General features: G+C 46.7%; 1 protein-coding gene across 2 annotated transcripts in view; it reads right to left on the reverse strand.

The window, feature by feature from the left end:
* Nucleotides 1-13490, reverse strand: part of AP4B1 (adaptor related protein complex 4 subunit beta 1) — a 52485-nt gene that overhangs the window by 28795 nt on the left and 10200 nt on the right. For both annotated transcript variants that reach the window (XM_040423908.1, XM_040423909.1), the window contains exons 2-4: nucleotides 11049-11186; nucleotides 4390-4614; nucleotides 1854-1984 (exon numbers count right to left, since the gene is read on the reverse strand). In XM_040423908.1, the coding sequence (XP_040279842.1) occupies nucleotides 1854-1984; nucleotides 4390-4614; nucleotides 11049-11161 (469 nt within the window). In that variant the 5' untranslated portion in view covers nucleotides 11162-11186. The remainder of the gene's footprint in view (nucleotides 1-1853; nucleotides 1985-4389; nucleotides 4615-11048; nucleotides 11187-13490) is intronic.

Consider the following 13490-nt stretch of genomic DNA (forward strand, 5'->3'; position numbering starts at 1 on the left):
CCAGTAGTAAGCGCACATATTCCGCCTAAGGAAGGAGGGGAATGTGACAGGACCTACAGAATCCAGTAGTAGTGAAACAACTTTGCCCAAGGAACTACAGGGAATGCGGTATTCAGCGATAGTGCAAGACTGCCGCTTATGGAAGGAAAGTAGCGCTACCTGACGTATGTTTCCAGCGGTAGTGCAACCATCCAGCTGTAGAGGTAACTAGGTCCAGAACAGGACCAGATAGCTCCAAGGGTTAATAATATATATAGTTTTTAAATTACATACAGCTCAAATCTAAACCCCCGGCTGTCTCGAGTACAGTAAGCATTTTGCCCAGCGCAGTAGTACTGAAAGCAAGGAAAAGGTTAAGCCCAGGGGGCGGAGCTTATTGGCTGCTGGTGGGAGGAAGAAATGGAAATTTTGCGCTCTGATAGAACAGTTCCCGCCCCCAGAACTGTTTTGAAGATAAGGCCTATGTAGGGCACAGAGCCGGGGCCTCTTGTACAGGGGGACTTCTGGTTGGGGCGGCAATGCAGGGAGGGAGCGGGAGAGCAAACCTGCGACATACCCCAGCCGGACAATAAGCCGCCGGGAGCTAGGGAACTGCCACGGGAGCTGTATGGGGGGTAGGCCGCAGAGAAGCCGGGGCCTCAATTACCAGCGGCCCTGGAGGAAGACATGGACCGGAACGCTGGGAATAAGCAGAAGGTGGCCTAACATGATGCCTAACCTCCCCCCTTCCCATACCCGCCCGCCGGGGGAGGGACGCCTGCCGAAACTGAGGCCTCAGGGGAAGGTAAGCAGGCCTCCGTGGGTAATATTCACATGGGAAAACCTGAGAAGGGGGAGGGAGGAGGAATGGGGCCTTGGGGACTGAGAGAATACTCACCCATCTGGCGTTTTCTGCCCCCCTGGCTCCAGCCGGGTCACCAACTTCGGTGTGTTACCCCTTGGTGAGGGTAGCTACAGCGATAACAGAGGGGACTTAGCGGAGGTCGGACCTGGTGACCCGAAAGCTGGCGGGATACAGAGGCTTTAGGAACCTCTGGTCCTCCTTGCCTTCTGGAGACCGGGAACGAGCAGCGGGCTTGGGGACCCCCTGGACTCCCGTCTCTTGGTTGGTAACGCAGGCAGCTTGGAGACTGCCAGCAGCCCAGCTAAAGGAAAGAAAAAGAGAAAAATGAAAAAAGCAGCAGACCTGCAAAGCAGGGAAGTCTACTTCCTACGGACACTAAGATAAAACTGATTAGCTCAGTGTCTGCAGGAGGGGTATAGCTGAGGGGAGGAGCTAACACTTTTTTTGCTTAGTGTCGCCTCCTAGTGGAAGCAGCTATACCCATGGTCTTCTGTGTCCCCCAGATTTGAGCAAGTGGGGGCAGGTCCTTGACTCTGTAGGCATGCTCCTGGATTACATAAAGCTCAAAGGTCATCAGGTTTCTGTTCCTGTCTCTCATGGCACACACTGCCTCTGCAAAGTAAGCCCTCTGGACATATACTAAGAAGCATAGTCCGGCTTGGGAATGATAGATACAGTATGTCCAGAGAGGTAACCAGAGGATGAAAGTCACAATGACTTTGCAGAGGCAGTGTGAGCAGTAAGAGACAGGAATGAACAAGATAATAGTGATGATCTATCAAGTTCCACGTGAATGGGGCCATGTGTGGAATATGACAGACAGGGACAATGTAGTGTGATGCAGAAGGCCTGGGAGCTATGGTACATCAAGGAGGAGATCTCTTCACAATTATCATAGGGGAGGTGAGATTAAAAAAGATCCTGGACAACCCCTTTAAAATACTCTGGTCAGGGAAGTTTTCCTGTTTTGTGAGCATGAAGAACTGATTAATCGACACTCATGCCGTACCAATTTCCACATCCGATTGTTGCCGATGCATTTTGGCACATCCCAGGACTGCCACTCTCCTTACATAGGACGCTTTGTCTCGCAGTCCATTCTGAACAGGCTGTTGTATGTACTCCTGGATGCCTGGCATTCTGAGTGAGGACAAATAAACAAGGTAAAAAAGAAGTCACAAAATACAACCCGAATCTCTCTGATGTGTTTGGTAGGGTAGACGCTGAATGAGAATGCTTATATTTGGACTTCAGTAAAATATCTGTTGTAGAATTTTTGCTGCTTCCTCCTTTACAGCTTAAAGGGGTTCTCAGGGAATAAAGAAAAATAAAATACTTAAATATTATTTTGTTAAGTTTATTCACAAAAACCTTTCATTCGTTATATGGCTTGTTTTGTCCAGGGAGAACCATCAGGAGAAATAAAATAGCCGCCGTCCTATTAGTACACACAAAACCTATCCTAATCACACAGGAGGACAAGTTACTTAACAACACTGAGCTAAAGAGCTGCCTCATCCTCCTCTCTGCTCTGCTCGTCGGTGATTATGATCCTGAATACAGCTGAATCTCTGTGAGAATGGAGTTCATGAAGAGACATAAAGTACAGAGAGGATGGACAGGACAGACTGTGGTAATATGGGGCTGTAGTAATGAAGACTGCATACAAGTGCTGCTGCTCATCTGCCCCATCCCCACCTCCTCTCTGTAGTTCATCTCTTCTCATAAACTACATTCCAACAGAGATTCAGCTGAAGATCTTATCATCTGCATTCAGGATCATAATCCCTGACAAGTAGAGCAGAGAGGAGGATGAGGCAGCTCTTTAGCTCAGTGCTCTGAAGTAACTTGTCCTCCTGTGATTAGGAGAGGTTTTGTGTGTACTGATATGATTGCGGCCTGATGATTGCTCCCCAGACAAAACGAGACAGAACTAATGAAAGGTATTTGGGATTATTTTTTAATAAAAGTACCGATAATATTTAAGTAATTTCAGTAGTTTTGTTTTCTTAATTGCCAGAGAACCCCTTTAAGTTGACACTGTAGAGTCCCCTGCACATGAATATTTTTGCTTTATGAAAGCAGCATTCCAGAAGTTTTCACACTGTACAGGATGCATCCAAGTGCTGAAGTGACAAGAACTTAACAACTCATTTAACTCCTGCATATTACTAAAGCCCCCCAAACCTTTTTCCTTCTTTATTGGGCAAATCTGCAAGCACCCGCATACACTAGTTAACACCAGAAGTATTGTAGGACTTTTTCAGCATGTTCTGGGGTAGATCTGGTGATCCTGTCTATGACTCAGACAGTGTAAACTTAGACTAGACAGACTAAGGGTACTCTCACACTTGCGGCAGAGGATTCCGGCAGGCAGTTCTGTCGCCGGAACTGCCTGCCGGATCCGTCAAAGCATATGCCAACTGATGGCATTTGTCAGACGGATCAGGATCCTGATCCGTCTGACAAATGCATTGAAATGGCGGATCCGTCTCTCCGGTGTCAACCGGAAAAACGGATCCGGAAATTTTTATTTTTTTTTGCGTTCTGAGCATGCGCAGACCGCAAAAACTGATCCGTTCTGCCTGAACAGTAGGGGCCGGATCCGGAATTAATTCATTTCAATGGGAAAAAATGCGGGATCTGGCATTCAGGCAAGTGTTCCGGAATTTTGGACGGAGATAAAACCGCAGCATGCTGCGGTATTATCTCCATCCTGAAAAGGCAAAAAGACTGAACTGAAGACATCCTTATGCATCCTGAACGGATTGCTCTCCATTCAGAATGCATGGGGATAAAACTGATCAGTTCTTTTCCGGTATTGAGCCCCTAGGACGGAACTCAATGCCGGAAAAGAATGACGCTAGTGTGAAAGTACCCTAAAGAGGAGCCAAATGTATCACAGTGGCTGATGCTGGATAATAAATTAAGTGCATCTTTAAAGCTAACCTCGCTGAGGGCAGCATAGTACAGTGACAGATCTGCTGATTTCAGTGGGCGGTCACTTCTGCGCTATTACAGTACTGACAGGGCGAACTTTGCACTGCGTGCCAGCGAGACGATGAGTCTGATGAGACTCTTATCTCCACCCTACTGCCAGGTTTCTTTCCCATGCACTAACATGAGAGAAACCTGTCAGTCATGGGCAGGAGGCCAGGAGCATGAGGCCACAAGTCTCCGACTCATCTCTCTCGCAGAAATTTTGCCTATTTTGATTAATAAATCTACCCCCAGACTCTTAGCATGTGAGAAAAATACATCTTTCAAATTCAGGCAATGCAAAGAAACCTGGAGCTGCCACAGCACCCAAGTTAATGGGGCAAGACCCCTGATGATGTGACAGTAGTCGCAATCAGATCTGTTCTGGGTGTCTTTAGGTCACATGACAGCTGTTCCAGAACAAACACCAAAATCGTAAAAAAAAAATGTATAATAATAATAACTGTACAGCAGCAACCCAGGGAACCAGGCATTCCAAGTTGGACTGTGTACAGAAAACCGCCTACCCCATGACTATACTGATTTCATCTGCATATAGTACTGACCTGAGGTTGCACATACTCCGCAGGGCCAATCCTCTCACCATAGGGTTGGGGTCCGAGCAGTCCTTACATAGAGTGTTGATTGTTAATAGAGCCAAATCGGGTTTTTGAGGGGCATAGGTGCACATGTATAAGTAAACCAGTTTCTTCTGCACAATATCTACAGTAGCACTGGCTTTAACCATCTCCATAAAGACGCTGGATACATCAAGTCCATGGGTCATGTGCCTTCAAGAAAGAACACCACACAGTTTCATAAATTCAATCCAACATATGAATCCTGCAGATTAGCAGGGATTTATGGAGACTTCTTTCCAGGTCTCCCCTCAGCTTCACAGTAAAGCTGGCCAGACATTGCTTTGACTTCCCACATATTGAGTTCTTCTAGCTTTCACACTGGCGGACATTTCCCCTTTTCTACACTTTTTAGCTTTGCAGAACAGGCCTAGATGGCGACACTATACAGTACATACAGAAAAGGCTCTGGATGCTTTTCGGCCTGGTCTCTCGGGTACGGGGCTCTACTCCATCACTTTCTGGAGACTGTAATAGCTGATTCACACAACCGTGCTCGGTCCGGGAAACGCGGTCCTTGTGTAGGCCACATCCCCCCGACTTGCCTGTGAGTATAGTACAATAGACCCACTATGATGCAGTCAGTCCAGGACATGCAGCCGACACATGGACCGCGTCATGTAAATCAGCCCTAATAGTCTGAAATCTGGAGAGTGTAATCATTTATAACATTTCTCTGACAGCTCGCATTCATTGTGGCTGTATAGTCTACACAGATAACGCAGGAAAGAAGTATGTGCTGTCAGTACTGCAGCCTGAAGGGAGGGGCTGGAAACTAAAAACCTACACCTTCTATAGAAGTAAATCTGATTACTGACAATAAAATGTCATCAGTTATCTGGCACCACAGTCACTCACTGACGAGACAACCACTTCTGCTGACTGGTGAGCGCCATCTAGGGGCAACAGATTTGCTTACAAGCTAAACTATATTGAATCCGTGACCCAGCTATCAGTCGTCAGTCCATGCTGCCCTGTGTAATGGAAACATCTATAAAATACTGCGCCATTTGGCTAATGAAAATAATAAAAGAATCCATGGGACACATAGTTTAGGACTACAATATATACAGAATGCTCCACCTGCCTGCATACACAGCAGGATGTCAATTCCTGTGAGGAGGGGGGCGCTCCCCTCATGAATACACTAGACTGAAAGGGGTTCTCTGGGCTTTTATTATTGATGACCTAGAACCCCTTTAAAGGCTATGTACACTTTTAAGGAATACATTTTTTATGATTGCATTTAATTAATTTTTGGCTAAAAATCTAATTTTCAATTGGCCTTTATTAAAAATATTGAGCTGTTCAGTCACAAAGGGTTAATGGTTTTTCTAAGGGCTCATTCACACGGCCGTATGAACGGATCCGCACCCGTTTCGCAATTTTGCGGAAGGTCTGCGGATCCATTCATTTCTATGGGCCCTCAAAAGATGCGGACAACAAGCATCCGTTATTCCGTACCGCGGCTCCACAGAAAATATAGAACATGTCCTATTCTTGTCCGCACTCGTGGACAAGAATAGGCATTTTCTATTATGGCTGCGGCCATGTGCGGTACACAAGTTGCGGACCGCACATGGCTGGTATCCGTGTTTTGCGGATCCGCAAAGCACTACCGCCGTCTGAAAGGGCTTGTGATTGGTTCTTTCACTTTCAGCCAGTCATCTAATAACCCTTATCTCTAAACTACTAAGAGGTCATAAACATTTATTAAAGCCACATTCTTATTGGTAAGATAGGGACTGAGATTTAATTAATGTTTATAATGTCAGAGAGCAGAGATAAGGAGCCCCTCTGCTCCGCAGATTGACGGAAGAGACAAAAAAGCTCTGTACACAAAATAGGATTCCATATTGTTAATAAAGACCAATTGAAAAAAATAATTTTTAGCTCAAAATAAGTATAATGCAATAATAATAAAAAATTGCCCCAACATAACCTTTAAAGTATACCTTAACTTATAAAGTTTTTTAAATTGTTACAAATGCCCTAAATTTCTGTTATATATTTTATTAACTGATTTTATTGGTTTCCTAGCAAAACAGGACCCTGAAATTCAGATCTGTCTATAGCCCTTTTCACTGCAATGCATATAGAATGCGTATGCGATGTATGGATCCTGACTTTTATAGTATGATCACCAATACTGGGAAAGAGCACACATCGCTACCCCTGCCTGTGCCCGTTTTGCTAATGCCTGGCATAGCACAGCAGTGCAGGGTATCCGCCAATGTGCTATGCACAGTGTTCAGCGAAACAGGAGGAGGCAGGAGCAGCGATGTGCTATGCAGAGGTTTCAATGGAGCAGGCAGAGGTAGGAGCAGCAATGTTCTATGCAGAGGTTTCAACGGAGCAGGTACAGGCAGGAGCAGCGATGTGCTATGCAGAGGTTTCAATGGAGCAGGCAGAGGCAGGAGCAGCAATGTTCTATGCAGAGGTTTCAACGGAGCAGGTACAGGCAGGAGCAGCGATGTGCTATGCAGAGGTTTCAATGGAGCAGGCAGAGGCAGGAGCAGCAATGTTCCATGCAGAGGTTTCAACAGAGCAGGCACAGGCGGGAGGGATGTGATATACAGAGGTTTCAATTGAGCAGGCGGAGGCAGCAGCAATGTTCTATGCAGAGGTTTCAACGGAGCAGGGACAGGCAGGAGCAGTGATGTGCTATACAGAGGTTTCAACGGAGTGGGCAAAGGCAGGAGAAGCGATGTGCTATACAGAGGTTTCAAGAGAACAGCCACAGGCAGGAGCAGGGATGTGCTATGCAGAGGTTTCAATGGAGTAGGCACAGGCAGGAGCAGCGATGTGCTATGCAGAGGTTTCAATGGAGCAGGCAGAGGCAGGAGCAGCAATGTTCCATGCAGAGGTTTCAACAGAGCAGGCACAGGCGGGAGGAGGGATGTGATATACAGAGGTTTCAACGAAGCAGGCAGAGGCAGGAGCAGCAATGTGCTATACAGAGGTTTCAACAGAGCAGGCAGAGGCAGGAGCAGTAATGTGCTATGCAGAGGTTTCAACGGAGCAGGTACAGACAGGAGCATCGATGTGCTATACAGAGGTTTCAAGAGAACAGCCACAGGCAGGAGCAGGGATGTGCTATGCAGAGGTTTCAATGGAGTAGGCACAGGCAGGAGCAGCGATGTGCTATGCAGAGGTTTCAATGGAGCAGGCAGAGGCAGGAGCAGCAATGTTCCATGCAGAGGTTTCAACAGAGCAGGCACAGGCGGGAGGAGGGATGTGATATACAGAGGTTTCAACGAAGCAGGCAGAGGCAGGAGCAGCAATGTGCTATACAGAGGTTTCAACAGAGCAGGCAGAGGCAGGAGCAGTAATGTGCTATGCAGAGGTTTCAACGGAGCAGGTACAGACAGGAGCATCGATGTGCTATACAGAGGTTTCAAGAGAACAGCCACAGGCAGGAGCAGGGATGTGCTATGCAGAGGTTTCAATGGAGTAGGCACAGGCAGGAGCAGCGATGTGCTATGCAGAGGTTTCAATGGAGCAGGCAGAGGCAGGAGCAGTGATGTGCTATGCAGAGGTTTCAACGGAGCAGGTACAGACGGGAGGAGGGATGAGCTATGCAGAGGTTTTAATGGAGCAGGCAGAGGCAGGAGCAGCGATGTGCTATGCAGAGGTTTCAACGGAGCAGGTACAGACAGGAGCATCGATGTACTATGCAGAGGTTTCAATGGAGTAGGCAGAGGCAGGAGCAGCGATGTGCTATGCAGAGGTTTCAGCGGAGCAGGGACAGGCAGGAGCAGTGATGTGCTACACAATGGTTTTAACATAACAGCCACAGGCAGGAGCAGAGATGTGCTCATCCTCGGGCAGTTCCGCCCATAATACAAAGTTCCCCTTGCTTCTATTTACTCTCACGCAACATTCATGAGAACACAGCTACTTACGCCGCAATTAGTTACATGAACCTAGCGTACTGTGTAAAACTTGCTATACCCTAACATCTACTGAGATGAGGTGATCATAGTAAGGAGAGTCAAAACACTCAAACATCATTGGTGATTATATTGGCGGTTTGAAAATAAGTAGACCATGGCATCAGAACTATGAAGATCAGCGAAATTCATCACATAGTACGCGAAATATGGGTAGACAGGGAAACGCAAAATGACCACTATATGGAGAAAAGAGAAAATATCTGAATAACAGACCTATCCTAAAGGGATTCTGTCACCAGATTTAACCCTATTCAGCTAGCTGACATTAGCGATGTGCTAATGTCAGCTAAACCTAACTAGCCTATTCCTACTGCCCCCCGTTACGCCAGAAATCTAACTTTTATAATATGCTAATTAGCCTCTAGGAGCAGGGGGGGGGGGTTGTTCCTGCTCCTAGAGGCTCCGTTCTCCCACCTTTGTCGCCTCCCTCCAAGTCCTTGATGACAGGGGCAGGCAGCGCTCGCATCTGTCTGCCAGCCCTGTGCTCTGGGGAAATCTCGCGCCGTTCAGCATTCGGTGCAGGCGGGGTGAGGAAGCTGGCAGCCTGCGAGCGTCTTTCCCTCACTGATGTAGCCAGCCCATTTATTACTCTCTTCCGCGAAAACAACCTCCCATTCCCACCAGCCCAGGTAGAGGTTGGCAAAAGTGGGTGCACAGGGGCTCCCCATTGCCACCCCCCTGAGCTGGTGGTATATGTGGCCATCAAACAAGAACACATTATGTCCCAGGTTAAAATGAAGCAACTCCAACACAAACTCATTGTGCTGCCATAAATGTGTACTGCACTGGCTTAGATAGGCCGCCACAGCTCCACACCCTTTCTCATGGGGTATGGAGCTGTACAGCACCTCCACATTGAAGCTTCCCAGCATGGTATATTCGTCCAGTTAAATGCCCTCCAGTTTTTTTAATTAAGTCCATAGAATCCCGTACATAGAACGGGAGGGCCAGAACAAATGGTCGAAGGACTTTGTCCACATAAGTACTGAGACAACTGGCCTTCCTTTGAGAGGAGAAAGGCCCTTGTGGACTTTAGGGAGACTGTAGAAGCAAGGGGTTTGTGGGAATCTCGGAAGCAGAAGGAGATATTCCGTCTGGTTAATCAGTTTCTTATCACGTGCTGCCAAATACCTTTCAGTTTGCAATAGAAGGTGTCAGTGGGATTGCTATCAAGAATCCGATAACAATGACTGTCCTTAAGAATATTGAGGCACATAGTTTTATATTGTTCATACCCCATGATCTTGATTTCCCCCCCCTTGTCAGATGGTGTGATGACAATTAAGGGGTCACATTCAAGGGAAAGAAGTGCCTCAGTCTCCGATCTGGATAGATTGGATTTAGCTATCCCCTGATCTTCCATTACTCTTAACTGATCTGTCACTACCTTGAGAAATGTATTCATTGGGTATTATCCCCATTGGTGGATTTTTTGTGGATGGGAGCCTGAGACCTGAAAATGGGCCGTCACCCAGATTTCTCCCCCCCTCCTCCATCAAGTCCGCCAGAAGGCGTACATCAGGTAGTTCATCGATATCAATCCCTAGTTCTGCACATTGTTGCCCATCATGTGTGGCAAAAAACTTTTACCACTTGAGTTTCCTCACAAAGAGGGACAAATCTTTAACCCATTCAAAGAGGTCTAATGCACATGTGGGAACAAATGAAAGGCTTTTTCAAGGAGCCGCATTTCCGCTAAGTTGAGGGGTCTATCAGAGAGATTGATGATTTATAATTCGTCAGTCTCCCTGTCCTTGTATAATTGTGGCCCCCTTATTGATTCTTTCTGTCCCTTAGTGCATAGGTGGCCGTTGTTGGTGGTGTCCCTAAAAAACCACCCCTATAGCGGGGTCTCCTACTTCTACCCCCTCTACCTCTTGTCCTACCCCTAAAGGATGAAAAAATGGGGAATTGTGTAACAGGATTGGTTCCTCCCTCGGACTCAGTTTCACCTTCCGAGGATGAGGGTTCAGTCTCCACCTCTACAATCTTAGTGGTCTTTGCCCCAAATTCAAGTATACGGCCCTCTCTAAAGTCTGCAGTATCCCTTCCGGCTGCTGGTCATGCCCCCTCCCGCCATTACCACACGCCTTTCAGAAAAGTGGCGAGGGTGGAGTAAAACAGGGAGATGCGACAATATTTTAAAAAGTCGCTAACACATGGTTTGCGACTTTATTACACCAATATTAGGGGCCGGGAGATGATAAATCTCCCCTAAAGTGCCCTTAGTATAAGGCATTGTGCTCCCAGCCACAGAGTCTTCTACCACAAGTTACTGTAACTTGTAACTTCTTATTTCTGTTGCAATATGAACAGGAAAATGTCTTCCTGAATGAAGCAACACTTCTGCCAAGGCGAGTGGTGTGGTGACTGTCTGTCTTGCCGGCTCCTAGATGTTTGGGAGGAATACTATGCTTCTTCAAGCACTGGGGGACCTCTAAATTTAAGGGGGTTATTATTCAGGGGATATAGATGTTTAATGCCTAAAGTAATAGGTCAAAACCTGAGGCATGTAGTCACGTTGTCTCTTCAATACCCAAAAATGTCTCCAATGTCCAAACATTTTGATCAACCTGAATATTCACTAACTGTATAATAAGCGACAAGTCACAGGCAGTGGTGTCTTCTTACCGGATCACCTTGTGGATGACATTCCTGTATCTCAATCTGTCTCCTTGGATGTGAGGATTAGAAAGTGCTTTCTTCAGCTCCCTCACAGCATCTTCAGACCCCAGGTATGGCATTGTGAACACAGTCCTGGTCCACGATCTAGAGGGCAGGAGAATACATGACATTTGTTGATGAATAATGAAAACTGTAAGTGTCCTGCAATCAACAATCTAAGACACACAGCACACACTAGGGTCAAATTCATAGAAAGCCAATTTGCCCATTTTTGGAGAGTGGGAGGAAACTGGAGTACTGGGGGAAACCCACGCAAACACAAGGAGAACATACAAGCACAACAACACTGAAACAGTCATTGACCCTTCCAGTACGCTAACACCTCCGCTACCCAACACCACCAGATAAGCTGATGTTCTCCTCTCCATTACAGAAGAATGGCATAAACCCTTCAAGTACTCTAGATCACCAGATAAACAAGCATTATCCCCTCTAGAATTGTTGACCACCATGGACGTTCCAGTACTTCAGACCACCGTGGAACTATGCTGTAACCCTTCCATTATCCTACATCATCACAATGCTGGTATTAAACCCTTCAGCACCCTAGACCATCAAGGAAAGTGCCATTAATCTGTACTCCACCATTGATTTTTTTTTTTTTGTGCTGTGAACAAGTTATACAGTCCAGTGCCTTTTACAGTCAGAAAAATATTTAGCTGGAGAAATTTCATATACAGTATGTGACAGTGATATGGATGTGATATATGGTGTTGTTCAGGTTCTAGATCTTGATGGTCTGACACCTTCCCACACCAATCAGCTACACCCTGGACACCCAGTGGACTGAGTTGTCTGCTTGGGCTCCATCAGCGAAGAACAGCTGATCAGCGGGGCGCTGGTTGTTGGACCCCACTGATCTGATATTGAACATCAATAAGCAACCCCTTTAAAGGGAGTCTGTCACCACTATATGGCCATATACAGTGCTTACATGGCTCTGTAGCACACCTATACAGGATTGTAATAGTACCTTTGTTCTTTTCTTTAGACTTGCACCAGCAGGAAAAACGAAGTTTAATTCATATGAAAATGAGCACTCGCAAGTGCCCAGGGTGTAGGTGCCCAGGCTGCTCTGCCTTCTTTTCACTTTACTCCTCCCCAGTCTCTGCCTTTGCCCGCCCTCCAAGTCTCTTGCCTCATCGATAGGTCCGGACTTGGAGGGCGGGCAAAGGCAGAGACTGGGGAGGAGTAAAGTGAAAAGAAGGCAGAGCGGCCTGGGCACCTACACACTGAACGCTCCCCCTGGGCACTTGCGAGTGCTCATTTTCATATGAATTAAACTTTGTTTTTCCTGCTGGTGCAAGTCTAAAGAAAAGAACAAAGGTACCGTTACAATCCTGTATAGGTGTGCTACAGAGCCATGTAAGCACTGTATATGGCCATATGGAGGTGACAGACTCCCTTTAAAGGGGTTGTCCGGGTTCAGAGCTGAACCCGGACATACCTCTATTTTCACTCAGGCAGCCCCCCTGACTTGAGCATCGGAGCAGTTCATGCTTCGATGCTCTCCTTTGCCCTGCGTTAAATCGCGCAGGGCAAAGGCATTTTTAGGAGTTCCAGTGACGTATCGGGGCTGTCAGGAAGCCCGGTGACATCACCGGCACTGATGGTCGGGCTTTAGCGCTGCCGTAGCCAGTAAAACGGCTAGGGCAGTGCTAAAGATTTAACTTCAGTATGATTTAGATGATTTAACTTCAGTATGTTTCTATTTCAACCACCTTCATCTTTGTAAATGCAAACCCTGAGTTTTAGAGTGGACTTGCGCTTTTAAAAAACTTTTGATATGTCATAGAGCTGTATCAAAAGATTTGATTGGTGGGGGTCTGAGTGCTGAGACCCCTGAGATAAGATAGAAGCGCTCACTCCCCTCACTGCTGAAAAGGGGCTCAATAGAAAGTCTATGAACCAATCTCTAGCAACAAGAAGCAAATGTGGTGGGGGGTCTCAGCACCCATACTCCCATCACTCAAAACCTCCCATCTTTATGAGGCATCAAAGGTGTTTTTTTAAAGTACAGGTCCACTTTAGGCAATGGATGCAAATATAAGGAAACAGATATGTGCATACATCATGAATCCCTCTGAGAATATCTGAATGCTAAAGCGAGCAAATAGGCCAGATACTGCTAAAAATAAAAAGCGTTAGCACAGATGTCAACCTGGGGGAGCCCTTTACAGGGAGATATCTGAGCTGCCGTCATAGCAAAAATAGGGCGTAGCCCTTTTAAGGGGGGAAGGCTATCGTACAGCAGGTGCGGTGAACATATTACACCTAGGGCTCCTGCACACGAGCATGTGTACCCCGTGCTGCGAACCGCTATTTGCACAGGCACCATCTGTATGCACGCCATTTGCGGGATCGCGATCAGCAAGAGATGGTCCAAAA

Source organism: Bufo bufo, chromosome 3 (genome assembly GCF_905171765.1).
Source record: "Bufo bufo chromosome 3, aBufBuf1.1, whole genome shotgun sequence".
Lineage (NCBI taxonomy): Eukaryota > Metazoa > Chordata > Amphibia > Anura > Bufonidae > Bufo > Bufo bufo.